Genomic DNA, 27,862 nt, shown 5'->3' with positions numbered 1-27,862 from the left:
CAGAAGTAGTGTTGTACCTCAAGCAGAAAACAACTTGCAGTTTAATTAGTCATCCAGAGATTGTAAGAATATTTCTATTGTTCAGGGTGCGGGGGTTGTTTGGTCCTAGTTGTAATTAATTTCAAGCATAACAACTTGTTAATAACGCAGAATTCAAAAGCAAACAACACTCCAAATGTAGCGTGGGCACAGTGCATTAAGCTAATTGCTGAAACATGACATTACTCCCACCTGCCAAACCCACTGGCACCTGCCGTGTGCAAGCGGCCCGCACCTGCGGGATGGGCTCCACGCCGGGGAGCGCCCGCACCCAGCCCGGGGCACCCCGAACTCGGCCAGCCGCGTCCGGGAACGGGCATCAGACACCCTCTAGAAGTTACAGCGCGTGGCCAAAGAAGAACTGAGTTTCAGAAACTCGCAAGAGGATGAGAAGTCTGAGGTTTTGTAACTTTCAGCAACTTGAACAAAGCACAAAAACCCCCCGGCCACCCGGCACCGGCGCTCCCGGCACACAGAGCCCCGCGGTTCCGCCCACGGGCAGCGCCGGGCGGGGCCGGGGGAGGGGGTGCGCCAGCCGGGGAGGCAGCGCTGGGGACCGCGTCTCAGTATCGGCGCCTGTCCTGCCGACGCGGCCCTTCCTGCGTGCCGCCAGTGGCTCCGGACGGCTCCAGGGGCAGCCCACGGGCACGGTCCCTGCCTGCGGAGGGGAGGCAACGGGGACACCGGCAGCACCGAGCCGCGGCGCCGCCCGCCCGCCCGCTCGCTCGCTCTCCGGCTCCGCCGCTGCTCCCCCAGCCCCCGTACCTGGAGGCCGCCGGCCAGCGCTGGGCCGCAGCAGCCCAGCAGCAGCAGCACGGCGGCGGCGATACGGGCCCGGGTGGCGCCGGGCCCGGCGGCCGCCATCTCACCCCGCCTCCTGCGGGGCTTGGCCGCCGCGGCTGCCGGAAAAGGGGGCGGCGGCCTGTGCGCAAGTTCCGCGGGGCGGGAGCGCCGCTGGCCCGGGACCGGCCCGGGACTGTCCTTTACCCGCTGTCGCCGTCCCGGTGCCTGTACGAGCAGTGCCCTGCTGCGAGCACGGCAGGCACTTGGTCACGTACAGAGCTCCCCGGCTGTGGAGAGCCCGCTCTAGTCCGGTTCGGTAGAGCAGAGGCGGTCATGGCAACAGATCTGGCCATTGCCTTGGGCACACGAGTTCTTCATGGCTCTGTCGTGAGCTGGTGCTAGAAAGCACCGGCGGCGCATCTCGCCTTTGGCTTGGTTGGCTCCTGCGGGTGTAACAGCAGACGTTTCTTTCAGCCGCCTTCCAAAAATTCCGTGAAATCCTGGGCTCTGTTGGGATCACTAAGAGGGCAGGGCCTGGCGAGCTGTGGGCCGAGGGTGTCCTCAGTCTTGGAGGCCACAGGGCTGCCTTGGACGGTGGAGAGGCAGCTCGGGAGAGGGACCACCTTTGGCAAAGGAGGAGGGAGTGGGATCTAAAGGTAGATTTTTTTTTTTGTCATGAAGCCTTGCTATAGCTTTGCCTTCAGTGCATGCATCCCTCAGAGCTGACGCATCATCAAATTTTTATTTCAATCTATTGAACCACTGGGTATGATTCTTTTATTTCCACTAGCTCATCATGTCACTGCTTTGTGCAACTGCCTGATGCCTTCAATTAGTGAAGATGCAGAATCTGCCCTGAACCGTGGCAGCTATTACCTGCTCTGTGTACTTGTCACCAGTAATGACTTTCTCAGACAGGAGCATATTTCCATGTATTGATGTTGGAATGTCAATAGCATCACTTCTGTTGTTTTAAAGCATCACTGGTTTCCTTGACAAAAATAATCACCTGTTACTAAATCGTACTTACTTCCTTCAGAATACCATAGCCACCAGCTCCTGTTGTGCCTGAACCCATCTCCTGTGTGAGTGAGCCTACTGTGAACCTACTGAGAAGTGCTGTAGTTGTCAGTGTCTCTTGGTGCCTGCTTTTAAGCTGCACTGTTTTATCTTCTTGTGCCAGAAAGCTAATTGAATTTATGGCCAAGCTTAAGCTTTTTTCTCGCTGCTTCAAATGCTTCCACTTAGGTCTCTTGATCATTCTCAGATGTGCTCAAGATGTGTCAGTAATTCTAAAGGATAGGCAAGGATAATTCTAAAGGATCTCTCCAAGCATGTATTCATGCAGTTTGATAGACTGGTGAGTTGATTTCATGCGCTTTGACTCAGCACCTCATTACCTTTCGGCTCCCATGTGGAGTTGGCCAGAAAACATGTGACAGAAGGTCTGAGCCTCTAACTGAACTTCTTTCAGTTAAGCTTACTTCCTTGCTCTGCATTTATTACAAATATTAATCCTTTGGTAACATGCACCTTTTCATACAGAAATAATGCCAGCAGCTGTATCCTGATAGTGCATCTTTGAACCAGATATAAGTCCTGATGTTTGTACCATGTGAAAAGTTATGTCAAATATGGCCAAAAGGTGACTTTTGGCTTACGAAGAAACATTCTTGACATGAGAATTAATGATTATCTTTTCTGTGGATAAAATTTAAAATCATTGTTGGCTTACAAACTCTGAACCTCCTGAAATTTGTATCCCAGGTGACTGTAATTTTTTCGTTCTCTGGAATGCTAGACTTTATAGTTTTAATAGCATTCTGTAAAGGTCACTGTGTATGATTTGCTACTTAAGAAAATAAATGGAAAAAGTGGAAAAAACCTTCACGTGGCATTGGAATGGTATAAACAAGCTAAGAACTGTAGCAAATTTTCTTTACGTGAAAGATCACTTGTATTTCTCATGGTTACATGTAGTTGGGTTTGCAGTCGCCAGGAAGGTTCAGCTGGCTCCTGATATAAAAGCGTAGCTGCAAACTCCTTGTGTCCTGTGGCCTCATCTGCAGTGTGTGAGCAGTGTTTGGATCAACCACAGCCACACCTTTGATTGTAGGTGTTCAGGTCACGTTGCTGCCTTTCCATCCCAGGGCAGAGACAGCACTGAGTTAAGGCAAACTCAGTTGCACAAGCTCATTGAAATATTCTAAAAGAATGGCCTTGATTCCCTGTGATTTACGTGCTGTGAAATACAGTGCATCACCTTCTTTGGTCTGTCTCTGGTTTGCTTCTGAATTCCCTTAGCCTGCTTGAGTGTATTTTCTAATGGACCTATTTCTCCTTCTACTTCTGGCTTTTATTTCTTTACAGGCTCAATCTTTCATGGGCTCCAGTATTCATCAGACATGCATGAGTGTGCCAGCACTTCAGGCATTATTCCTGGAGGTGGTATCACTTCTCTTTTTTTTTCTCCACTAAGACAGTACCAACAGCCTTGTCCTCATTTTTTTCATCTTTATTCCCTTAGGCAGCTCTCAGTACATGTTTCCATGCCTGTACAGGGGTTTTTTTGTCTAGAAGTAAAGCTCTATACTGTCTGCTTCTGTTTCTTCATTCTGCTTTGTTTCCATGCTAATGACAGTGTTTTTCATGCTTTGAGTGTCTTTAGCTTGACCTTTGCCACAATGTGTCTTGTACTTCACGGTGAGTAATTAGAAAGGACACCAAATGTGTATCCCAAAATGATTTGTAATTAAAACTATTGTTTAAAAAGCTGCTGTAACTACAGCTGGTATTCACATTGGTGCACATCTTGGTGCCCTTCCAGATTCTTTTGTCCTCCAGCAGGTTGCTGAGGCCCTAATCCTCTAATCTATACCCTCTAGAAACTGCCCTTTATGAGCCATCTGTCAGTTTCCTTCTGTCCAGCATGGAGCAAACAAGCCTTGCCTTCCACTGAAGAGGAGCAGCAATCCCAAGTGTAACCCCATAAGCTCCTAAAACAGGGATTTATGATACTAGAGTTCACCTGACACTTTTTGATCACAAACTTGTTTTTCTTCTATACCAAAATGCCAATTAAATATCCATAATTTTTTTGGTATTAACCTTGATTATATTACCTATTTTTATCATGGTGTATCTCTTCTTCTATACTCTTGATCACTGTTCTCTATCTGCTTTCCTGTTTGTATCAGACTGTACTGTCTGATAATTGTCTACTGTATAAGAGAAAAAAGGTATCTTTATCTGTATTTATTATGCTTCCAAAAGAAAAATTAAAAGAAGCTCTTGCAATGACGTAAGTCAACAAGAGTGTGATTCTTAAGGAATCATCAATATAGCTTGACTCTACTATCCCACTTAAAAATGCAGATTTATTGCTTTTTTCATTTTGACTGTCAATAAAATAGATTAAAAAATGGCAAAACAAGTCTACTGTAGTTTGGTATCTCAGCTGATAAAATGGCTATCTTCAAATATGGAACCTGAATGAAACAACAGTAATTAAATTATTGATTGATCTTACTCCTTTGGGTTTTTTTTCTCCTGTTAATGGAAGACTGGCTTGACTACAGAATGTTCGTACTTTGAAAAGATTTACAATACCAAATTGATACTGATGAAAAATAGGGAAAATTAATATGGTGAGAGCAATAGATACAGAACTTCCAAAGGAAAACTATTTGAAAGAAGCATTGCTTCTAATTTTACTGAGCTGAAAGAGTTATAGTCAAGGGTGTTTATCTTTGATTGTCTTTGTACTCTGGTGAAACACAGTAGACCATACACTTCTGTCCATCCATAGCATCAAGTGGCTTAACTCTACATCACAGGCAAAAAGCTTGAAGCCTACAATGAAATTCAGTTGACATTTGTTCTTAATGAATTAACCATCTACCTTGTCATCAGTTCTGTTCTGTCATTAATGATGTAAACGTTACCAGGCATCGAATTTCCATACTGTTGAATTGTGCAACAAACCAATATTTCATCTTCAGAAGACATAAAGTTACCAACCATTCCAACAGTTTATTCTGTTGGTTAAAAAAAAAAAAAAAAAAGTAAAATATGAGAAAACAAAACATGGAAAAACAGTGGCAGCTTACTGAGGTAGTTTATTAGGTACATCACATTTAGTCTTCGTGCATCAGTATTTTTCTCAATAGAAAAAGCTGAAAATATTTTCTCATAGCCTTATTAGAAGAGCAAAATATGTGAAAAAGACAGCAGTAAATCCCCCCAACCCCTCCAAATGGATTATCTATTTAAAACATTATTTTAAATTACCCTCCCCATTGTATTTTTTCATTAATATTTCAAAGGGTTCATTCTCAAATAGAAAATTCATGGGCTTCTTAATTAGGAACAAGATAAGAATCTTAATTAAATTTCCCTAAATAAAGCTAAGTTTAGAACCAGTTTTACCCTTGCCTATATGTGGATATAACATTGTGTGGTTTAGAATCATTAAGAAGTCATCACTTGTATTCCACTGCCAGTTCTGACATCTCTATGATAAATCTCTCCTGTGTCCCAAACACACCAAGTACCTGAGTGTCTCAGGAAAGTCCTCCCTGTAGGGGTTGAGCTGAAGTAGATTCAGCTCTGCTGGTTAAATTAACTCAAATTAAGGGCAGTGTTGCTGATAGACTCATTTTAGCTCCCAAACCAATACTTAAAGCTATTGTGTGTATTCAAACTACTCTTCAGCCTGCAATCTAAATATAACCTTTTGTCTTTCAAGTAATTGTCTTCATTTGCAGGCAAGGGGTTTTGTATTCCATTGAGGACTACTCATCAGCTATATGAGAAAACAAATACAAAACATTGGGAAAAAAAGGCTGAATGCACATCAGCTTTACCTGAAAAAAGTTAATATTATGAAAATCTTATTAGAAATAAGATCTACAGTGAGCCCTGTGTCAATATTATAAAAGGTTACTCATATTCCAAGTACAATAACATTGATTAACATTAAATATTTGTACAGTGACTAAAACTGAATCCAGTATATTACCAGGAAAGGTTATGCAGATCAATGTGTGATGGGTACTGAAATGCTATTAGACCTGATTAGTGGAAGAGTGCACTTGAGAAGCAAAATTTAAGACAAATCCAAAAATAGGCCATTAAAGAATTTAAAGAAATATTCTCAATGAAAGGAATACTTTAATATTTTTAAATGCAAATATGCATCATGATGATGATGATGATGATGATGATTATGCATTTTTACCCAGGAGTTGTGGGGAAGAGTAGATTGAAACAACCCAACAAATTTTTAGACTAAAGCTTCCTTGTACTTTTTAGAGCAGCTGCTCAGCAGTAGATCAGCAAACCTTACTAATTTCCCTGTCTACTCAAACTGTGTAAAGCAGAGAGAGCATTTTGTTCTCTCTTTAGCTTCATTTACCAGGATACTGTAAAAGCTGCTGTGGATCAGGTGGAAGGTGCTCATGCTGAGCTAAGCATGGAGTATCCTTCAACAAACTATAAGTTCTAACTCCATGCTCTTGGAAATTAAAAGTATCTGTTTCTGTGAGCTCATTTACTGGAAACTCTTCCAAAGCAGAAATGCCAGAATGACTTCATAAATTGAAATCATAGTGCTTGGCAGCCAGATTTTGCTATGATTTATAAAAATGAAGGTTTTTGAAATTTCTTTCTTTGCAGGTCAGTAAAAGGCCTTTTCTCCATGACAGTGCTGGCACTCAGTGCAAGGTAGAATTTTAGTTTAAAAATTAAATGGGCTATTACTTAGCAGAAAGTCTGGAACAGAACAAATAGCATATTCAACAAGGAAGCAAATCAGTGACTTGTCAACCCACCAAATACTTCCTTTCTTAAAATCCAAATTGTGTGGCCTAAGTAAATGAGGATATTGTGCAAACTGAGGAGAGCTGCCCACACAAGAATGCATTGTTATGAAATCTATGAAAGTTTTTCTATATTGTTTTACAACTCATGAATAAAGAATCCAAGCCCCTCCTTTTTTACCTTTTATCTTTGTGCTAAGGAGTGTATCCTGATGAGATTCTTCTAACTGGAAGAGACCGTCAAGAAAAAGACCTAGTGATAATTGGAATTACCAATATATGAATATGTGCCTGTCATTTCTGTGTATCTGTTCTGTGACCTGAACTAGTTATTTTTGCTGCTAAATATCTATATTACATGAAAATGTAAAAGCTACATTCACTGCAGTTAATGACCTTTTACATTTTAAGGTAGGGATTTGAATTTACATGTTCATTCAAGGTGATTGATTTTTACATGGAGAAAAGGCACCAATCAGTCAATCAGTTTAAATTAATCAGTGCCTTAATGGATGCATTTGCAAAAGTATTATCTCAGCAAAAATCACCCTCTTGCACTTGACCTCTCTTAGTTACCAAGGTTTCCTTAAACAAAATTTCTCTCTTTATAATATTATGTAAATGCTAAAAAAACCCCTTGCATTTTAGCTGCATGTGCATATTAAATACATGTCTCAAAAAATAATAATACATATCTTTACCAGGTACAGAAAGGTAAGGATTCCAGATCTAAGTTTCACAAACAGAACAAATTAAGACTATTCTTTTCAGAATAATGACATCAAAATCATTATATGAGGTCATGGGTACATAGCTTTACTTGCTACTTAGCTTTAGAATAAAGATGGTAATCATTTGACATTATTAAATGTAAAAATAATTAATGCTTTTTAGCTGTACAGCACCTCTTACTGAAAGATCTCAAGGCAGTCAGTGTTAATTTCATGTCATCTTGAGCCTGGATACTTCAAACACTATTCAAAAATTTGGGGTGTTGCTAATTTAGAATCATTTTTGCTTTCATCTGATTCTATTTGCCTGCATATTTCCACAAGATTAGGAAAACAGTTTCATTTTTTTAATTCCTGTATATGACCATGTTGTAAGAAGCATTTTTAATACAGATTCTTTTCCATGGATTGATTTTTGTCACATAGAATTAAGGAGACTGAACATATTTTGCCTCCTTTATATACTCACCTACGAACCAGAACAATATGAACTATCTTTTCCATTTTCTTCAGTGATTCTGTGTCTAGTTATGATGGTCTAAAATTGCCATATTTGTTTTCAAATCTTTTTGTGAAATAAATTGATCTTCCTTGATTATGCTATTTATCTCCTCTGAATTCTAGAGATGTATTTTGTCTCTCATAGGAGATCCTCATAAGCTCATAAATCGAAAATTTGTTTTGGAAAGGAAGCATGTCTGTCTGTGTAATACAGAATGGTAAAAACAGGATATGTTTTCCAGAAATTGCACATATTTCAGTAAAAGAAGTCAGCTAGGGAAGCTGTACATTCAACCCCTACAGGTCATGTTTCCCTTTTCCCTAGCCCAGAGGCTGATAGAGTAAGGTTCCAGTAGAAAGCCAGTAATCAATAATTTTCAATCAATGTATACAGAAAAATGTCAGCTACACTACAGAGTAATTCAAAAAACTATTTCCAAAACAGATTCAGAGGTTATTTAGCTGTATATTGTAAAGGAAGAAGTAATTTAAGGGATCCTTGAATATTCAAGTCATGTCCAAATAGTACCAACTCAGTTGTAAGCCAATGATCACTTTGTCAGATACACAAGAGTTAAAATAGGGTTTTTTAAAATTCTTGATAATTTTTTAATACATTATAAAACCACAGCCACTGAGTTTCTCACTTGTATAGCTGTGTCATTTTATAGTAACCTGCCTCTTCTGATAAGGAGCTCACATGGGAGCAGAACTTTTTAAGGAGTTCTCCTGAACAGCAATCCTTAATTAACAACTTCTGAGCCCTGTCTTGTGTCATGACTCCAACATCCAGCCAAGGTGGATTTGCTTTCCAGAGCACAACTGCCTAGTCTCTTACAAGGTATTAGCAAGGCAGAGCCAAGGGTCCTGCAGTTCAACAGCGACTTCATTTTTTTGGGTAGCATGACAAGAAAAAGAAAGGTCTTAGTGATTCAACAAGTGCTGAAGATTATTAGCAATTTCAAAAGTTATAAGCCACATGGTGTTAGGTTCTATCAAATACTAGGCTAAACTCTTTTCGTCCATTTAACCAAAAGTTTTCAACCCATGCTATGATGACCCTGAGTTCAAGTTCAACCCTCATGTGATAGTTCCATCAACAGTTATCTTTGCTAATAAGCCATCTGGCAGGGTGTCAGCTTCTATGGAAAACAGGTGTTTGATCCAATTCTCATTTGTTATACTGTCAAGAAAGCATTCACTGAAGTTGGTGACTAAATTCAGGCAATGTTCTCGTACGTCAGCAGAAAGACAGGATGAATTTCAAATTAACATTAAAACATTTCTATGGTTAAAACATTTGCCAGTTTCTCTCACGTCTTTCGACTTATCCCATTGTATCTTCAGGTGCAATTTCTTTATCTTGCCTACATTCTATGCTCTGGTTTGTATCTAATTATTACATAATGTGCATATTTTAATCTCTAGATTCTGCATTCTATTCATTGCAATGTAAGAACAAGAAGTTAAAGGGATGAGTTCAAGAACATTAGATCATTAAAAAGTGACTTAGGCAAGATTAAAATCCTCCCCCCTTCCAAAATGTGTTCCTTACAATAGAATTCAGAGTTGTGAGCCAATATCTGCCAAAGTTACAGCCTTCCTTAGTCTAGAAAAGAGGGTTTGGACAGTCACTCCCCACTTTATTATAGAATATAAAAAACAAAGAGAGCTTTAGCTCTAGAAAAATTAACAAAGAAAAGTAAGCACCAGTGGCTGACCAACATTTTGACAGCTAATGCTCTGTACTGAATACTGGATACATGCTGAACATGAAAATAGGCAATTTTACTTTTTACCAGAACACTTCATGGCCACTTTCAACAACAGAACATGCCAACATTATTCCATTGTGAATCCTAATTATAAAAATTTGCCATGTCGTAACAGAAGATTATTTTTTTCTTAACATTTATTTTATTCTTTGGCATACATGTACCAAGCATGTCCTTCCCCAAAATTAATGGTCCTTGTGTTTGAGTAGTGACAAAACCCCCTATATTTATAAATGCCTTTCATACAGGAAAATAGCCCATCCAGGAATCCTTCTTGACCCTAGGTAAGAACAAATTATATGAAACTAAATTGTACTTTTTTCCCTTTGACTTGACATCACAATGTTTTGAGTCACTATAAAGATATAAACATCAAAAAATGTTGAAGATTTCTCAGTGTGAGCAATCCCTGAAATCACGATGTGACTTTTCTAATCCCTTCATACAGGAAATTGGTATTACTTGCAGTTCGTTTAGCTTTCTATTAAAAAAAAAATAGTCAATATGCTTATCTTTTCAAGAGGTGTATTTTGTGAAAGATGATTTTCAAGTAAGGAAGATTTTCACTGTATGACTGAATAAGAAGTTACAGAAATAATATTGTAAGGCACTGGTCCATTTAGCCACTGAAATAAACCCCAAATGCTAAGTAACAGGGACTTGTACTTTCTAACAGTCGTGAGCTCCATAGTGTTCCCAAGATGAGGTCTATAGCTGTGCTTGAATTCCTTTCTATTCCCACCACCACTACCCACAACTCATTATTCAGTTCAGCCCTGTTTTATTGACTGAATTTTGCTGTGGTTTTTTTGTGTTTTGTTTAGGTGTTTTTTCCTACAGCTACACATATTCCCTTAGTTTATAAAGAGTAAACTGGAGGAACAGAAATTATTAACTGGGGACAACACATAGATTAGAACCTTAAAATCTGTGATTGGTTCCTTAGGACTTTATTGGAAAAAAAATCACACATTTATAATTTTTCGAAAATTCAGTATCCACTGATTTGGAGTATTTATTAATCAGTTACTGAAAAATGGTAATTGAGGAACATAAAATAATCCTCTCAAAGAACAATTTCTATAACACTGTGGGGAAAGGGGAGATTCAATTTAACTGACATAAAATAAAAGCAAAAAGCATCAAGAAGCTGTAATGGATCAGACGGAAAATCTGTGTAAGCCCTCAGTCTGTGTTTTCCCCGGTAGTGATCAGCTGTCTTAGGGGCAAGGAAAAACTCTACAGGATTTACTGCTTTTCATCTCTCAGAGATTTAAGGACTTTCTGAGGTAGTAACCTTGAATTTATTAAGTTACATAATGCTGTAAAATATCCTTATACTGTCTAATTATTATAAGCCAAATCAAGGATAAAAAATAGAAAAATATCCATTATAACTGAGAGTTATTTAAGAAATGTTAACAAGACAGAAGAAAAAGCAGCAATTTGCCTTGAAAAAAAAGATACATAAGAATAAGAAGAACATCTGTTGCAAATACTAGAAGCTGCAAGAAATATATGTGAGAGATTTAAGAACTGTTAAAAAAATGAGAAGGGAAACAAAATGACATAAAATCCAATGGTCAGGGGGGCGCAACAGCATTTAAAAGAGCTGTTCTTCTGAAGAAAGAAAGAGAAGGATCCTTACAATACTAGTGCAATATGCTTGCATAGATTTATCAAAAGCAACTGAAAGACTTCACTAAATATTTCTATTCTTTATATAGAGAAATGATCGGATGATGTAATTATACCATAGCATGATAGTGAAACATTCTCCATTAGAAGTGTAGTCAAGTAAGTTTTATAAATAGTAGTCACTGAAAATAACTGAGTAAATCTGCATATTTGGATAAGTTGTATTGGAGTTTTTAAAGAGCTGGAAAGGACAGGAAAGGGAAAAACTGGAAAGGGACTCCAAGAACTCTTGAAATATTTACATTCTGGGAATATGCTAGACTAGTACTTTCTAAGAGTGGTGCCATAGAGAGTTATAGCCTTGACCAACTAACATGGAACTTAGTGAAAAATCACAACTGATAAGAACATACTGGAATATGTTATATTGTTATATATATATATATGTTTATATATATATATATATATATATATATATATATATTATATATATATATATATATATATATATATATTTATATAACATATATATATATATAATGTTATATATATATATGTTATATAAATAGCTTATATGAAATTTAACTAATGCCTGTCAATGCCAGTTTCTGAAAAAAAGATTCTCTCAGATCTGTGCACAGATACTTGTTCAAGAAGGTTTCTTTTGGCTGATGAAGAAACAAAGTGCTGATCTGATGGCATTTACTTACTGCTGCAAGATATTTTCTTTAAGATACCTGAGTGAATCAAAATGAATGTGTATATATATTTAATGACTAATTGACTGGCCTCAAAAGTGAAGTGTAAATGGGAAATACTGAGTGAGTTTCTGTTTTGGTCCCATGGGAACTGTGTTTTGGCCATGTGTTGTATTTTTGCATTGATTTCCAAAACCAAAGAAAATCGCTGGTGCCAGTGGCAGGTAACAAAGACTTGGGACGTGGGAACTCCCAGAGGGGACAACTCACTGGTACTGAGCATTCTGATTTCTTGGTAAACTGGATGCAAGCAAATATATGAAGTCATACATCAAAGTATAAAGTGCAGGTGTTGATGCTCCAGTGGAGGAATCTGTGAGAGAAAACAGTGGAAAGCAGAGCTGCTGGGAGCATGCCAGGTACCCAGCTAAGGGTGAGCCCTGTTGCAACACCACAGCAGGGCACAAATTCAGTCCACCAGCAGGAAAACAACAGAATGAGGGCAGTGAGGGTGTCACAGGCAGGCGGGAACAGCAGAACAGTGTGTCCTGTTTGATGCCTCAGTATGCCGCTCAAGATGCATGTAAATAAATTGGAGAGTTCAGGGAAGTGTCACAAGAATGATTATACTGTAATTGGAAAATAAAAAGTGCAGCTATTTAGTTTATCATAACAAAGAGGGACTTGATCATAGCATTTCTTTTAAACATTTTTTTCTGAGCAGATTGAAATGTGCATCCTCAAACTTGTAAGTGGCGCGATCTTCTTTCTTCCCTCCCATATTCTATTCATCTTGGTGTCCTCAAAATGTACATAAAATGTTAATTCTGGGACTTCATGAAATTTAGATCCAGAGATCAGATTTTTCTTGGTTGATTTTTCACTACTTTTCAATTAGTGATTTAATTCACTTAAGTAACATGTTCAGGTACCAGTAGGAAAAAAGGTCTATCAGAGTGGAAAAGAAAGGTGGGGGAAACATCAGGTTTAAAAAGAAGTTAACAACACTGTAGCAAAAGAGTTCAGAAAGGGATTTCTCATAAAAATGAAAAGATCATTTTAGCAATCTTGGATTAATTTATACCACACTAAGTGCAATATGGGGCTGCAAATAAATTCTGAATTTACATGAAAATGCATACCATTTCTGGATCAGAAGCGTGTAATTCAGCATATTCTATTTAAAAGGCTGCACATATTTGGTTTACTTACAGAATCTACAAATTCAAACTGTCCACATATCAGCCTGTGTAAGCACATCAATCCAAGGACATTGGTTCTGATTTAATAAAGGCATCTAGCAGAGCAGCAACTTGTGTGACAAATCCAACCACTAGTGCTAGAGCAGGGACTAGACAAAAAAAATAAATGTTTGTAAAATTCTGGGGTATTCTAGAGCAATTTTTGAAAACACAGAACCTAATTAAGGTTTAACTGAAGGCTATGGGTGCTGCATAACTGGTTTAACCAAGAAGGCGGCCCAGAACACGATATTCCTGATCCAGCTGATCCCTGGAAATAATAATTTCCTATTAGTGCAGCTTCATGTAGCTCCTGGAGGAAGCAAGAAGAATGAGAATGGAATTTGCCCAGTGGTATAGGATCCATAAGAAGTTTTCAAGAGGAATTTTCAGAAATGTTATCATTTTGATAGCAAAACATTGTTCTCTCTATTGTAGCTTCTTCCCCTCCAGAAAAGGTAAGAAATAACCAAAGTGATCCTTCTGTCTCACCCAGTACCCTAAAGAGCTGCCTGTACCTTCAGGAATGGGCAGTGACCTGGAGCTCAAATGAATTCCCATTCATTTGAGCATTTTTACATCTTGTGTTATTTTCTAAGGCAGTAAGACCACTTCACTCCCACCTGCACTCTTGATCAGACACTTACACAACAAAGAGCTCACCTTCAAACAGCTCCTTTTGTTACCTGCACAACAAATAAGCCAGCTTTTTGTGCCCCTTTAGCTCATCTGTGCTTAATCCTTCACTGCCAATGTTCTTCAGAGCCTTCTACCCATGACCCTGCTTCAATACAGGGATTCTTCTGACAGCAAACACATAACAAATTGCTTCTAGAAGGAAGTACCATATTATTAGATCCAAAAACATCCTTTCCAGATACATTTCACACATTCCATCTGATAGATTTCCTAAATGGCTGTATTTGTTCTGAGGTGGTAATTTCTGCAACACAGAATTTGATTTTGTGCAACAAAACAACATTTTGAACAATAATGAAGATGTGCATAATGAGGATAGTTTTATAGCAGGACAGTTCTTTCTGTTATTTTATTTTCTGTTAGCATTATCTAACTGAGCAGAATGCCTGGAAGCCTACAGTAAAAAACAACAAGTAGGACAAGACTTTACACAAACATATTTCACATTCCTGAGGAAGATGCTGTGGAAAGCATGTGAAAGGAAATATTTTTCTCTTGCCAAACCAGGACATTGGATGAGATACTAATTTACCCATAAATGTTGAGCATATAAAAATATATATTCTGAAAGCCTATAAATGGAATTTATCCAAGACAATGATAATACAGATGATTTTTTTTTGTCTCAACAAACAATTAAAAAAAACCTAAACCCACAAAATATCAAAACCACAGCTCTGTGTTCCTAAATAGAATGGCATCTTCTATTAGCCTTCCTCAGCAAAATCTTATTTTAAGAAAACATCTATTTAATTTAATTCCATCTTCCTCTTGTCAAGCTTCATTTAAGGTCTTTTAAAAGCAATTATATTTCATGTCTTTTGATTAGGACATTGGAGCCTACTCATTTTACTCAGTCAAAATTAAGGCACTATGCTTTTCAATGAATTTACATTTGGATGGATTAAAATTTTATCAGAAGAAAGTAGGGTTAAAGCCACATCCAGATTTTATGGGAGAATGCGAAAAACTGCAGATGAATGCTGATTAAACTCTCCAGCAAAGACCAAAGTCTTCCTTGAACATATGTGAGAAGCATCAATTCAGTGACTGCAGCTTCTCTGAGGAGACACCACTGGATTCATAGAAACTGGAGCTGGAAAGGCTCTTAATTGTCTAAGCCAAACTTTGCAGAGACACTTCAGCTGTGGTTTTCCAGTAGCTTTGCCCTGAAACAGGTTTGCCCAGAGAATTGTGTGTGCCCCAACCCTGGAAGTGTCCAAGGCCAGGTTGGAGGGGCCCTGAGCAATCTGATCTATTGTGTGGCATCCCTGCCCATGGCAGGGGGTCAGAACCAGATTATCTCTAAGGTCCCTTCCAACACAAACAATTCTATGACTCTATGGGCCATCCATCAGTTGTGAGTGCTGTGAAGGGACATTAGTTGCTGCCCTTTACGTGGAAGCTGCTGGGAGTATTTGGATGACTTGGAAAACCAACCAGTCCAATTTGTCATTAGAAGATCATGGGACTTCCTTCTGGGCTATCATTTAGCAGTTCATGGAATGAACAAGGACTGGAAGCCTCTCTGGGAGAAAGGAAAGTGTCTACATAAAAAGCTGGAGGCTGGGCTGAGGAAAAAGAGGGTAGTTCAACTACAGAAACAAGGAAAATGGCTGCAGCTGAGACAGAGAAGCTTGTCAAACTGATATTGATCCGCAAATCATACACAAGGCAGAGAAGCTTCTTAGAAGACACCTGGGAAGACCTATCCTATGTCTGAAAAATAGGTATGTACATATGGAAAGCAGTTGTTCAGTGTTGTTCATAAGCTTGCAATTATGTAACCTGTATGTGTTAGGGTGTGCCTTGGTGCAACTATAAGGATATTGTGTTAGAAAAGATAATAAAGTTAAAAACTGATTTGAAAATCAGACTTGATATGGGGCGCTTCAGTAACTGAAATACTCTACTCTGACTTCCAGTGTGCCACAGAGTTTCTCAGAAGCTGCCCCCTACTTAACACTCCCCAGAGTACATCTTGAATAATGCACTCTGTTTTGGGCTCCCCATTAAGAGCGATGCTGACAAACTGGAGTGAGTTTGATCCCTGTACAGGTCATTCACTTACAAGTTGGACTCAATATATTCTGTGATGCTGAGTTGAGTGGACAGACACAAAGACGGTAACGGATGAGAGCACTTGTTCTTGAAGATGAGCAGAGGGAACTGGGCTTGTTCAGCCTGTGGCAGGCTTAGATGGCACATAATAGCAGCTCTCCAAGGCTTGACAGGAGACTGTCATGAAAATGGAGCCAGGCTCTTCACAATGGTGGGCAAGAAACAAATTGAGACATGGGAGGTGATACTGAATAGGAGAAAACCCTTCTTAATGTCGAGGCTGGACAAGCATGGATTGCGCAGAGAAGCTCTGCGGTCGCCATCCTTGAGAGATTTTGCAAGATGAGACTGGATAAAACCCTGGGCAACCTGGTCTGACCTCAAGAGCTGCCCTTGCCTTGAGCAGAAGGCTAGACCAGAGATGATTTCAGATCTCTTCCTGTGACTCGCCGATCACAGATGCTTGTGACTGATCGTAGTTCGTGGCTTTTTGCCAGCCTAAAGTGTATGAAACGTCTCGCTCCTCAAAACGCCCAAACACCGTGCCAAGGGCAGAGACCGCGTTACACCTGGAGGCTTCCAGCACCTCTGCGCTGCACCGGTGCCCAACCCTCCCCTCCGCCGCTCCCCGCGCAGCCGGGGGAGCCGGTCCGCTCGCTGCCGGGGCAGCCTGCCCGCGGCTCGGCGCCAGGCACAGCCCCTCACCGCCTCCGCTCGGCGCCTCACCGCAGGCACCCCCCGAAACTTTCCCCGGCAGCCTGCGCACGCTCTCGCTCCCCGCCGAGGGAAAACGTGCTCACTCTCGCTCCTTCCGTGCAGCGGGCACGGGGAGGCGGGCGGCTGCCTCCCTCCTCCCGCCCGCCCGCCCGCGGAAGCCTCGCCGAGGCTCCCGCATTGCACCGCCGCGCCGAGCCGAGCGCGGGGCTCGGGCTGCCCACCCGCCCCGCCGGCGCCCCCGGCCCCGGCTGGCGGAATGAGCGCCGGCGAGGCCAAGGAGTATCTGGCCCGCAGGGAGATCCCGCAGCTTTTCGAGGTAGGCGAGGCGCAGGGGGGAGGCGTTTTCCGCCCCGTCGGGGGATGCTCCGCTCTGGGACCCCGCGGCGGGCAGGGCTGAAGGTGGCTGGAAGGACGGAGCAGCCGGAGGCTGCGGCTCGCGTAGCTTGCGCGGGGAGCGGCGCCGCGGAGCGCCGGCGGCCAGCCCGGGCCGGGTGGGCGCTGGCGGCGCGGGGCCGGGGCAGCGCTGCCCGCCGCCCACCTGCGGAGCCCCCGCGGCCGCGCCCCTCCGCCCGCTGCGGCCGCCGCGGCTGCTCGCCCTCCGCCGGCGGCGAGCGAACTTGGGTGTCCGCAGGGCAAAGGAGCGCCGAGGAATGCTGGCGAGGGGCATCTCTCATCGGGCAGGGGAAGAAAAAAGCCGCAACTGTTCAGCGAGGTTTTGTTTAGCTTCCTACAAGTTACCTGCTGCTAATGGCTGATAATTACTTCTCTGTGCAATGTGGATTTTTGCCCCCCCGGATCAGACATCCTGCCATCTGTATATACCACACACACACACACACACACACGCACACACACACACGTATTTTCCGTTGTCTGTGCTGAAGCTAGACATTTTTCTATATATTTGAAAATTGCAGGACACGGAGCATGCTAATGTTTTAATTACACAGAATGTGAATGGTTTAACAAGAGATGCAGACAAAACTGGTTTTGTGTTGAGGCTCAAAGCTTGACCTAGTGATTTTAAAAAATTGGTGCATATCTTCTGCAAAAATACACCATTACTTGCTAAGTAGTATAGTAAGGGTACAGATGCATAGAAATTATATACTATTTTATAAGCTCAAATGTGTGTAAATACCAATTGCTCTATAAACTGTAGATAACAACTAATCAAATCCTGAATTGGAGCTATTTATGTTTACTAATACCAACTATGACCCTCAAGTTTATTCATACAAAAATTAGGAAAAGCACAAAGAAGAGAAATCATCCTGAAAGACATGTATTGTTAAGGGAAGGTTGGATGCAGCAGTCTTGTGGAGAGGTGAGATGATGACTTATGTATCACTTTGTCAAGGAAATGTGTCAGAAGAGGACCTGGCAGTCCTTCTTTCACACTCCCCACAATGCTCATGAGTACAGTGAGTGAAGAATTAATACCGTAGAGAGGGGGTTTTTAATGGCTTGTAATCTCTGATCAATTAAATCAGAAAGCTCCTATGAATTTTGGGGTTGTGGGGTTTTTTTTCCCCCAGTACTGATCAAGATGATATCTGAGTATTTCTCATGATTTTTAAAAATCCTCTTTTCATTGCTTGTGTAAGTGTTGACAAGAATATGGATGCACTTGTGGGTGCAGTGGTCTTTAAGGAAAAGATACATTTTAGTGATGTCGAAGACTACAAAGAATATAAATTTTGGGGCTCTCTAGCTTGCACATTGCTCTGCGTATACTTGCCAGTGATAGCTGTGAGAAAAACGTAGAGGGTTTTTTTGCTATTTTCAGGTTTTATTTCAGTGCAAACAGACAACTATAAAGTCATAGCCAGGAGCTTTGTTTCCGAGTAATTTTTATTACATTGGCAAAACAAAACAGTTTGATTTTTTGCAGGCCTCACTTTTACACATTGTCTTGAAATGGAGAGTCTGAATATCAAGGAATGTGGTGTTTCTCTGTGCAAAGTAAAAGGAAAAGTAAAGGTGGTTGTTTTTTACTGGTGTCTGTCATTATAGTCTATATTTCTGATCTTACATTTCAGAGTCTGTTGAATGGATTAATGTGTTACAAACCCGATGACCCAATTGAATATTTGGAAAGCTGTTTGCAGAAAGTAAAAGAGCTTGGAGGGCCAGAAAAAGTGAAATGGGACACTTTTGTCAGCCCAGAAAAGAAGACCCTGCCTCCACTCAATGGAGGACAATCCCGGAGGTCTTTTTTCAGGAATGGTAATGTATTAAATTTAAAAATTATTCTATTTCTTCAACTGTGTATAGTTTCACATCCACTACTGAATTATTTTAGACATACTGCTATAGCAGATCATGCCTCATTCTGATTTTCTGTAGGCAAAGGAGTTACGAATTCTGTTTCCTTGCTGTTTGGAATTTGTTTTTCTCCTGCCATAATGGATGCTATGCAGGAGAGGAAATTGTGATCACTTTCCAGCCAAATGATGGATGTTTGCTGTGTAAATGTTTAACGCATCAGTGGAGAGATTTCTTGTATCCTACCTAAAACACTTGCAAAGATAGGGGCAGATCTGACACAGTGAACTTGGCTTGTATTTTCAGTTGGTCCTTATGGATGACATACACACCAACCTCAGTGCAGTTACACTACGTGGTTTTTCTAGTTTACATTGGAGCTGTATGCTAATTTACTAAATAAAATGTAAACTGTAAACTCTTAGAAAAAAGTGCACCTCATAAAATCTAAGCAGATGTCATACCAATACCTGTAATTATTTTATTTGTAATGTTAACAAAGAGTAATTAGCTCATCTTTCAGTTGCCATAGTTATTTTTCCTTGCCATCCAACATTTCATTAAATTAATCAGCAAGAATACTGTCTCCGTCTCTGTGTACAACATGTATCACTAAAAGAGTCCTGCTTAATTGTAGAGATCATCTGCACAATATAAAGCTTTTCTTCTCAGAGGCCACTGCTGAACTCTGGGTGCTATGGGCAGATGTTCACAGAAAACTTGCTGTGCTTGTAAAGAAACACCAGAGAAAACTGACTCTGAGTGGCTGTGATGTAATAAATCCATTAAATAGAGGCTAAAAATATTTAATATAGCAACAGCAAACACAATGTAAAATTATGAGATATTTATACTTTATGTATGATACCTATTTAAATCTGTGTACAGAACAGATTTTGAGTTTTCTGTCTATTTCCACAATTCCCAGTTTATCTTACTATTTTACAGTGATGCCTGATAACTCTAACTTCCCATACCGACGCTATGACCGACTGCCTCCCATCCAACAGTTTTCCATAGAAAGTGACACTGACCTCTCTGAAACTGCTGAGCTAATTGAGGAGTATGATGTGTTTGACCCTGCAAGACCTCGACCAAAAATTATCCTTGTCATAGGTATGAAGGCAGTCATTTTGACAAGATTTTATGTTTGCTACTTGGCCTTTTGATTTGTACTGCAAATACATTGAATGCTTATATGAATTTAAATACAATTTTTCCATCTGCCATAGCGAGTGGTCCAGGCCAATTAAGAGTGTGAAATTGTTAATGCTGGGAATAGCATCCCAACTGCAAGAATTTTAGGAGTTGCAGTGAGCACCTGCATTCATATTCTGTATACTGGATGCCTCTTAGCAGCTGGAGAGCTCATGATTTTCTTATGAGCACATCTGCCAGTTTGATTTCATCTTAACTAAACCTGGTTCAGGCATTTCAAGGCAGCAGCACCACGTGAACCAAACTGCTCTTCCAAAGCATGCTCCAGATTGAACTAAAACACTCAGTAGATATACTCAAAGCTGATCACAAAAAAAGGTATTTGAAAATATTGTGTAAGCCATCTCAAAAAGGTGATAGGGAGCTGTTGTCCTGTATATTTAGACCTTTGTCAAATGATTGGTATGTCCAGTTGGAGTGACAATACACAGTCACTAGTTCATTGCATTGGTAAGTTATCCCCAGGTCCATTTGGCAAATGAATCCTGTTCCAACTCCACAGAGAGTGAGCACTCAGTTCACAATAGTTAACTGTGCTCTCTCCCCAAGTTCTCTCTTGTGAGCTGTTTAGTGCCCTTTCTAAGCAGGTCATACTTTCCAGCCTCAGACAAACATAGGTTATTAAAAAATAGCTGCAGGTTAAGTGTAAATCAGTATTTTTTTATGTTCTTGAATTTAAGTTCTTTGCATTAGTTTCCTTATCATCTAGACAGTTGTCTTTAGAAATTTTGCCATCAAGCCTAATTCTCTGATTCTCTGGATGGTTTAAGGAGTTACAACACAGGTGCCAGGTGATGGAGAATTACATTTTTAGTCTATAAAGCTTTATTCATATTAAAGAGAGATACTGCTTCCATAAGAGAGAATATATGCAGTAAAGGGAACAGAAATGTCTTCTCTGTACTACAGAGTGGAATCTCTAGGAACAGCGTGTCCTCTAGGCTCTGCATCCAGCAGCTCTCAGAAATGAGATATTGGAATAGATTGAAAACAGAAGACCAGGCATTTTTTTAAGTGTCTGTGGTATGCCAAAGCAATTGCTCAAGGCATTTGAATTTTCTTAATCTTTTGTTTAAGGATTACAGATTTCAACATGCAAATTTCTCTATGTATTGCTGAAAGTGTAGATTGCAATTAGATGGAGAAATAACACATACTTTTCTTTCATCTTAATTAATTAGCTACCCTTCCTTTTCATAAAGGAGAATAACTGTCTCCTTTTCAGTGACCACAGAAGGCTCTTAATGCAGAGAAATCTATGTAGCTCAATTGCAGTAGAGTGATGAATGGAGGTTTGATTTAGGTGAGATAAAGAGAGATTGGCTTTCACCTCTGGAACTGAGTGTGGGTGTATTTGAAGTGAAATCCTTGAACACCAGCATGCAGTTAACAGACCATGGATTTTACATGGATTTTTCTTTTCTCCCATTTATAATAGGGAACACTGTAAACATTCCACAAAGGCTATTTCAGGTTCATATTCCCACTGAGTTTCTCTGAATCTATTACAGTGTGATCTGATAGAAACACAATACTCTATGCAGCTTAGCAGCTATTGTCCGCTTTTGTACAGTATCAAGACAATTTCTCTGAAATTCAACTTTCTATTGAGAAAGCACATAAAAACACATATTGGAAAGAGTAACTGAATAAAAGAGAAAAAATGAATAAAAGTACACTGTTCATTTCAAGACATATTGCACACAAAAAATGTGTTGCATATTTTCGGTTTGCATAAAATGCCAACAAGGAAAAAAATCAGTTAAGTAATGTATTTCTGTCTAATTAGTAATAACTAATCATCCTGCCTTTCTCAGGTGGTACTGGTCCCAGTCATTGTTAGGGGACTGAAATGGAGACCTGTCTTCTGCTTCGCATATTCAGTGATCTTTTCTTTATTAATGGATTAGCCCAAGATCTTTTTAATGCTTCCATAAAGGTTTTTACAACTTCTTTGCTTTATGAAATCTATCATCCTTATAATGAGCCAGGTAGCTCCAGGGCTAAAGAGAACTCACTTATAGAGGTGGGGGCTTTGTTCTTTTTCTGGGTTTGCAGAAGAGACCTCTGGTGAAAGATAAAGCTATAAAGCTACATAGTAAGTATATGACTGGATTTTAGAAAAATCAGACGGAACCAGCCAGGAGGGCACACATCTGAATCACTGGAAAAATCAAGTTTCTAAGGCATTATAACACTAGTACATGAGATTATGTTTAAAAATGTGCATCCTAATATACTTTTAAGAAACACATTTGTACTGTTGACGCAGCTTGAATTCAGAGATCTTAAAATATTGATTATCTGGTGTCATTAGCACCTTAGTTCAGTATGTTCTTAAGCTGCACTTTAAAAAATATATTACTTTATATTAAAAGGCTATGCTTTCCTTTTGAGATCAAAGTGTAAGGGCTAGATCAAATACAGTGCTGTCAGCAGGCAGCTGCCTATTGATTTGTTAAATCTAGTCCATAGTTAGATTTTAAAGTCAGAAGTATTTCAGAAATTGTATTATTAGATGAATTTATTCTGAATTTACAACAATATATCCAAAATTGAAATAGTGAACAAAATTAAATTGAAACAGCTGCTTTAGTAACACTTCTTGGGCATACAAATCTTCACTTGAAACCTGTTAGCAAACAATTTTAGTTCCCTAGTCTAGACATCTTCTAGAAATATGTAAAATAATCATAGTTTTCTTGAATAATGTATCTCAGAATAAGTGAAAACAACAAAAAACAAAAGCAAATTGATTTTCCTTTCTTGTGAACAGTTTGTCAGTGTGATTTATCAAAGAGTCAGGAATGGATATAAAGTTGAATAAATTACGATCTGCTATGGGAAGTAATTTTGTCCTATTGCTTTTCCCTTATTTTGTTACCTGAATGTTTCCCCTCAGATTGTAAACAGATAATACCATCTTGATATAAAGGGATGTGTTTGGATTGGTAAAAACAAAATGTGTGAGAAGTTTATGAATATTAAACCAAATACTTTATTAGCTATTTTCTGATTGCAATTCAAATTGAAAGAACAGAAGTGCCAAGCTACACTATATTTTTTGTTTGTTTTTCTTTACTGGCAAAGCAAAGCTCTCCCTAACAGGAGTGTCAAGTCTATCTACTTGTTTCAAACAGGGGGTTTTAGCTATTTTATGCTTTTACAGACTGATGCTTTATCAAGTATCCGTTCTGGTTTTCTGGTACCTTTTGTATCTTTGTTGGAACACAAGCACTATTTTCCTTGTTTCCAATTTTTCTGTTTCTAATTTTCTGCACATTACCTATATATGGTTTGCATTTTTATTATTGCTGGGGTGCAACACAGTCTGTTTCAAACTTGTAAGGTTTGGTAAAATGCATTTGTCATGGGGAAGGCTGAGTATGAAAGGGGGCAGGGGGAACTGGAGCAGAAGTGCTTTATAGCCACTTGAGTGGAGAAGACGATTCCTCCTGTATCAGACGCTTGCATACCTACAAAATGGGAACATTCTTTATTCTAACAAAGAGGATAGCTAAGCTGTCTATGAAAGAAACAGTCCAAGCTGAAAAAACTATGCACATCTAGATCACCTGTAATTACTGAAATGGAAGAATAGCTGTAGAACCTAAAGCAGTCTGCTGAAAGAAGAGAGAAACTTACATCTTTTTACAACAGAAACAGCAAGTGAGCTGAATGAGAGAAAAGTATTTTTCAGTTTTGATCTTACTGTGTAAGATAAGATACAGTTTTTCTTTCATTTTTTAACATGTGTTTTATGAACATCTGTAGCTGTGTTGTCTAGTTGGATGTTACAGATAAATTCTTGTCGAAACATTATTTAAACTAATTGGATAATGATAAAACCTTTTTTTTCCGCAGGGGCATAACTAAACTGTGGGCAGGGTATGGGAACACGATAACAATAGGCACATTTGTCTGTGCACTCTCTTGAAATGGCTCCTGGTCTTAGTTCCAAGGGGCAGGTGGAGCATCAGCATCGCAGCATCAGGGCACAGAGAGCTCCAAGTGACTGCTGGTGACACTGAAAGCTCTGTGACAGTGATATTGGGGTGCAGGTTGGAACCTGGTTACACAGAGAGTTCCCTAAGCACACATGTACAAATATTGTAAAGCTTATCCTGCAACCAGAACTGTATTGATTATAAAAATGCTTAAAAGCTATTTATGGGAATAATACAGATAATATAAAAAGGGTTACATGTTTACTAACAAGAAGCTCAGTGTATTCAGATTTACTTTCATGGCATTACTGTATTTTTCAAATTCATAAAAAATTTATATTTTAAAAAAATCTTTATTCTTTGTCTGTTGAAATAAAATTCAGTGTTCTCACAAATAATTCCCCAAACTATAGCTACTTAGGATTGGGAACTATCAAAACATTTGGTTTGGATTTGCTGTGTTGTACTGTTCAGTACCATACACTTTTTTATACATAAACATTTATTTTTATCAAAACAATTCCTTGGCCTTACATACTGGATTAGAGATTCTTTGTTCATCACATCATAACGTCCTTTTAGTTCAGACATGGTCAGATTGTTTTACATGCACTCTTGCTGCTGCTGTCCAGCTGACATTCCCTGCAGCTTTCCCTGCTATGTAATGTAGCTGTTTTCTGTGATTTTGATACCCGCTCAGCCTGTGCTATATATATTGAAGGGTCTCTCTATTCTTCAAGTTGTCCAGCAAGCTGAACCTAATTTCTTCACTGTCAGATGCTTCAAGCATCAATACCAGAAGCTGGTATTGCATGGTTCAATAAAAGTCCTTATACCAAATCACTATGGAAACATCTCAGATGATTATTTAAGGGGGTTTTTTTGTATTTTAAAATCAGGAAACCTCAGAAGCTCTTGCAAGCATGTTTAGGAGCAGATTTTATTAGTTCCATTTCATGACTAGTCCATTGATTTAATTGGCTTATTTAACCAAGTATGATTCTTTCTGACATGAGTACACTTCAGACTATCTGGCTCTATCTCTGGATTCAAAGAGTTCAAGAAGGGAATGGTTCATTTGTCTGCTCCTCTACTGTGGATCAAGAAAAACTCCATTCCAGGAACAGCTTTAGAATGAGGTCAAGCCTCAAAGACTACTTATTTTTATTTTGCAAGTGGATTTGTATTCTTTTTTTAAAATTTCATTTTACAAACTGTTATGTTTATGATCTGGTAGATGAGACACATTTCTAATGGTTGGTAACAGGTCATGCAACTGCAAGATTTACTCTAATAATGCTTGGAAAATTGGTGCCAATAGCAAAGATTTCACATGTGATTGGGTGCTTCTGATGAAAGGTTAATTTAATGTTTTGCTTATAATTCACACTAGGTGGCCCAGGAAGTGGTAAAGGAACACAGAGTTTGAAAATAGCAGGACGTTATGGATTTAACTACATATCAGTTGGTGAATTGTTAAGGAAGAAGATCCACAGCACAAGCAGCAATAGGAAATGGAGCCTAATTGCCAAAATAATTACTACTGGAGAACTGGCCCCTCAGGTACAGCATTTCCTATGTCAATATTTACTTTCAAGGGTTTATACATGCTGTATTAATGTGCACCATCAAGAAAATTTCCTTCACCATATTAAATAACTAACTTGTTTTCTCTGTTAAAGGAAACAACCATAACTGAGATAAAGCAAAGATTAATGCAGATCCCTGATGAAGAGGGGATAGTGATTGATGGATTTCCCAGAGATGTTGCCCAGGCAATCTCCTTTGAGGACCAAGTAAGAGATTGTTTTTATTCTTAAAATAACTTACATAGCTCTACAACAGTTAAGCTTGTTCAAATCATTGGTCAGATTCCAAGAAAGAGCATTGCTCCTTAAATCTTTGCAAGTACATAATTACAGGTCCACAAAAGATTTATGTTACATTGTGTTCTGTTGCCTGAAGACAGACTATTTTGTAAAAAGACAATGTGATAATATAACCAGTAATCCAAGTCTCTTGTCTCATAACAAAAGTCCTCTCAAGATGAAGAAGAAAAACATGTGAAGTCTAACAGTGAATATTTTCTGTATCTTAGTGATTTAGAAAGTGGAAAAATATTATATTCCCGTATCTATTTGTTCAACATAATCTCCATTAAGAGAAACATGCTTAAAGCAATGCATGTCTTCACAGTGCTTTTAGTATCAGGTTTATTACAGTGCATTGAAAAGATGAATAAAAAAAAGGTTAAAACTACCCATGCTTTGCAAGTTTTTGTAAACCAGAAGGCATGCTCTTTTTTTAGAAAATTAGGTCATTTTGGTTATTATAAACTAAAATTCTGAGGTTTAGTCAGCTAAAACTGTATTTCTGAGTTCTAATGGCATGTTGTTTTCACATGTGTATTTTAAACGAATCTAAAAATACTTTAATTGAGTGGAAAAACAAACAGCTGATGTCATTTTCTGATCAAGTGCTGCTAACATAACAGTTATGGTCACTAGAAGAGGTTGCAGTTTCAGACCTGAATTCTTAGAATGCCTCCATGCAGAGTGTTTCAAAGTCCTTCACAACTGCTAGTGTACTGCTGTTTCTGTACTTCGAATTCTAAGTGGCATTACCAAGGCAGAAGTAACAAAACAAAGCAGCTAATGAAGCATTTCATTAGTGTGCTTTATAAGGTATTATTCTGGGCAAAATTTAGAAAACTGAATTGAGGAAATTAAAGGAAACAGACAAAATAGTTATTACAGGAAATAGCAGTGGCTGCCAGCTATTATCTCCTTATAATTAACAAAAGGGAAGATTGACTATTTTAGAAGTCAAACAGCAGAAATGTAGACTTTACGATCATTTCCTTGTGTCTTTTTTTTTTTCCAGTGTGATAGTGTGACTTAAGCCCATTTCTTGGTGTCATAATTTTGTGCTGATGTTGTTTTTGATGAAAGAGTGGGGGATATGAAACTGGAGGAAGTGACAGGAATTAAGTTATCCTAGGCTCAGATTCTCTTTCTACAGAGGAAAACCGGTTAAACAACACTTGACTATATTCACAGAGAGTTCCTTCATTCTCAGTCAATTGGGATTTGCTAAATCATTCTCCTCAAGGCCTGATTCTGCCTGAAAGATAAATCACTATCTAAGTCTCTAAAAAAATCCAGGAGCACTTCATATAGGAAAACCTTTCAATCTTATCTGTTCTAAAAATATATGGGAAAGAGGGAATCCCAGGCCTTTTACAGGAGCATAGGCTGTCTCTTTAGGCTCTTCCATTTTCATCTTTCATTGCAGTTGACATACCTGAGGCCATGGAAATAAATGTACAAAAGATACACATATTTCAACATTCAACATCCTATATCAACATCTCTCGTGAGATATATTCAGTGGTTTATCTTGGATTTATATTTTAAAGAAATAGAATGTACTTGTTGTTTCTTTAAAATTCTCTGTTTAATAAGCCCTAATGTTACACACATTGTTGGAAGGTTTTGTGTTAAGGAAAAGGGACTATCAGCCGTCATGGTACCGATCATCCTTCACAGAATGAGGCTGACAGTCACCCATGGCATGTCAGGTTATTTACATTAAGCGTGCAAACATTTTCCAGGCACTCAGAGATTCCTCAATGCGAAGTGCAATTGAGTTGTGGAGAATTCAGTAATTAACTGTTGTGATAATTTGTCTAGGTCTGCAATTAGAGATAATAGGGGGTTTTCCACAG

The 27,862-nt window shown here is 39.1% G+C and overlaps 2 protein-coding genes across 4 annotated transcripts in view; one reads left to right on the top strand and one right to left on the bottom strand.

The window, feature by feature from the left end:
- Positions 1–1,075, bottom strand: part of PIGK (phosphatidylinositol glycan anchor biosynthesis class K) — a 65,198-nt gene extending 64,123 nt beyond the window's left edge. Inside the window, exon 1 of one of the 2 annotated variants that reach the window (XM_048313364.1) lies at positions 805–1,075. In XM_048313364.1, the coding sequence (XP_048169321.1) occupies positions 805–903 (99 nt within the window). In that variant the 5' untranslated portion in view covers positions 904–1,075. The remainder of the gene's footprint in view (positions 1–804) is intronic. The other variant, XM_048313363.1, reaches the window with a different exon arrangement.
- Positions 1,075–27,862, top strand: part of AK5 (adenylate kinase 5) — a 100,079-nt gene continuing 73,291 nt past the window's right edge. Inside the window, exons 1-5 of one of the 2 annotated variants that reach the window (XM_048313362.1) lie at positions 1,075–1,478; positions 18,745–18,931; positions 19,919–20,086; positions 25,529–25,698; positions 25,818–25,931. In XM_048313362.1, the coding sequence (XP_048169319.1) occupies positions 18,763–18,931; positions 19,919–20,086; positions 25,529–25,698; positions 25,818–25,931 (621 nt within the window). In that variant the 5' untranslated portion in view covers positions 1,075–1,478; positions 18,745–18,762. Of the gene's footprint in view, positions 1,479–16,865; positions 17,019–18,744; positions 18,932–19,918; positions 20,087–25,528; positions 25,699–25,817; positions 25,932–27,862 lie in introns of those variants that run through there. The other variant, XM_048313361.1, reaches the window with a different exon arrangement.

This window comes from Corvus hawaiiensis, chromosome 9 (genome assembly GCF_020740725.1).
Source record: "Corvus hawaiiensis isolate bCorHaw1 chromosome 9, bCorHaw1.pri.cur, whole genome shotgun sequence".
NCBI lineage: Eukaryota > Metazoa > Chordata > Aves > Passeriformes > Corvidae > Corvus > Corvus hawaiiensis.
This window is presented reverse-complemented; position numbering and strand designations above follow the sequence as displayed.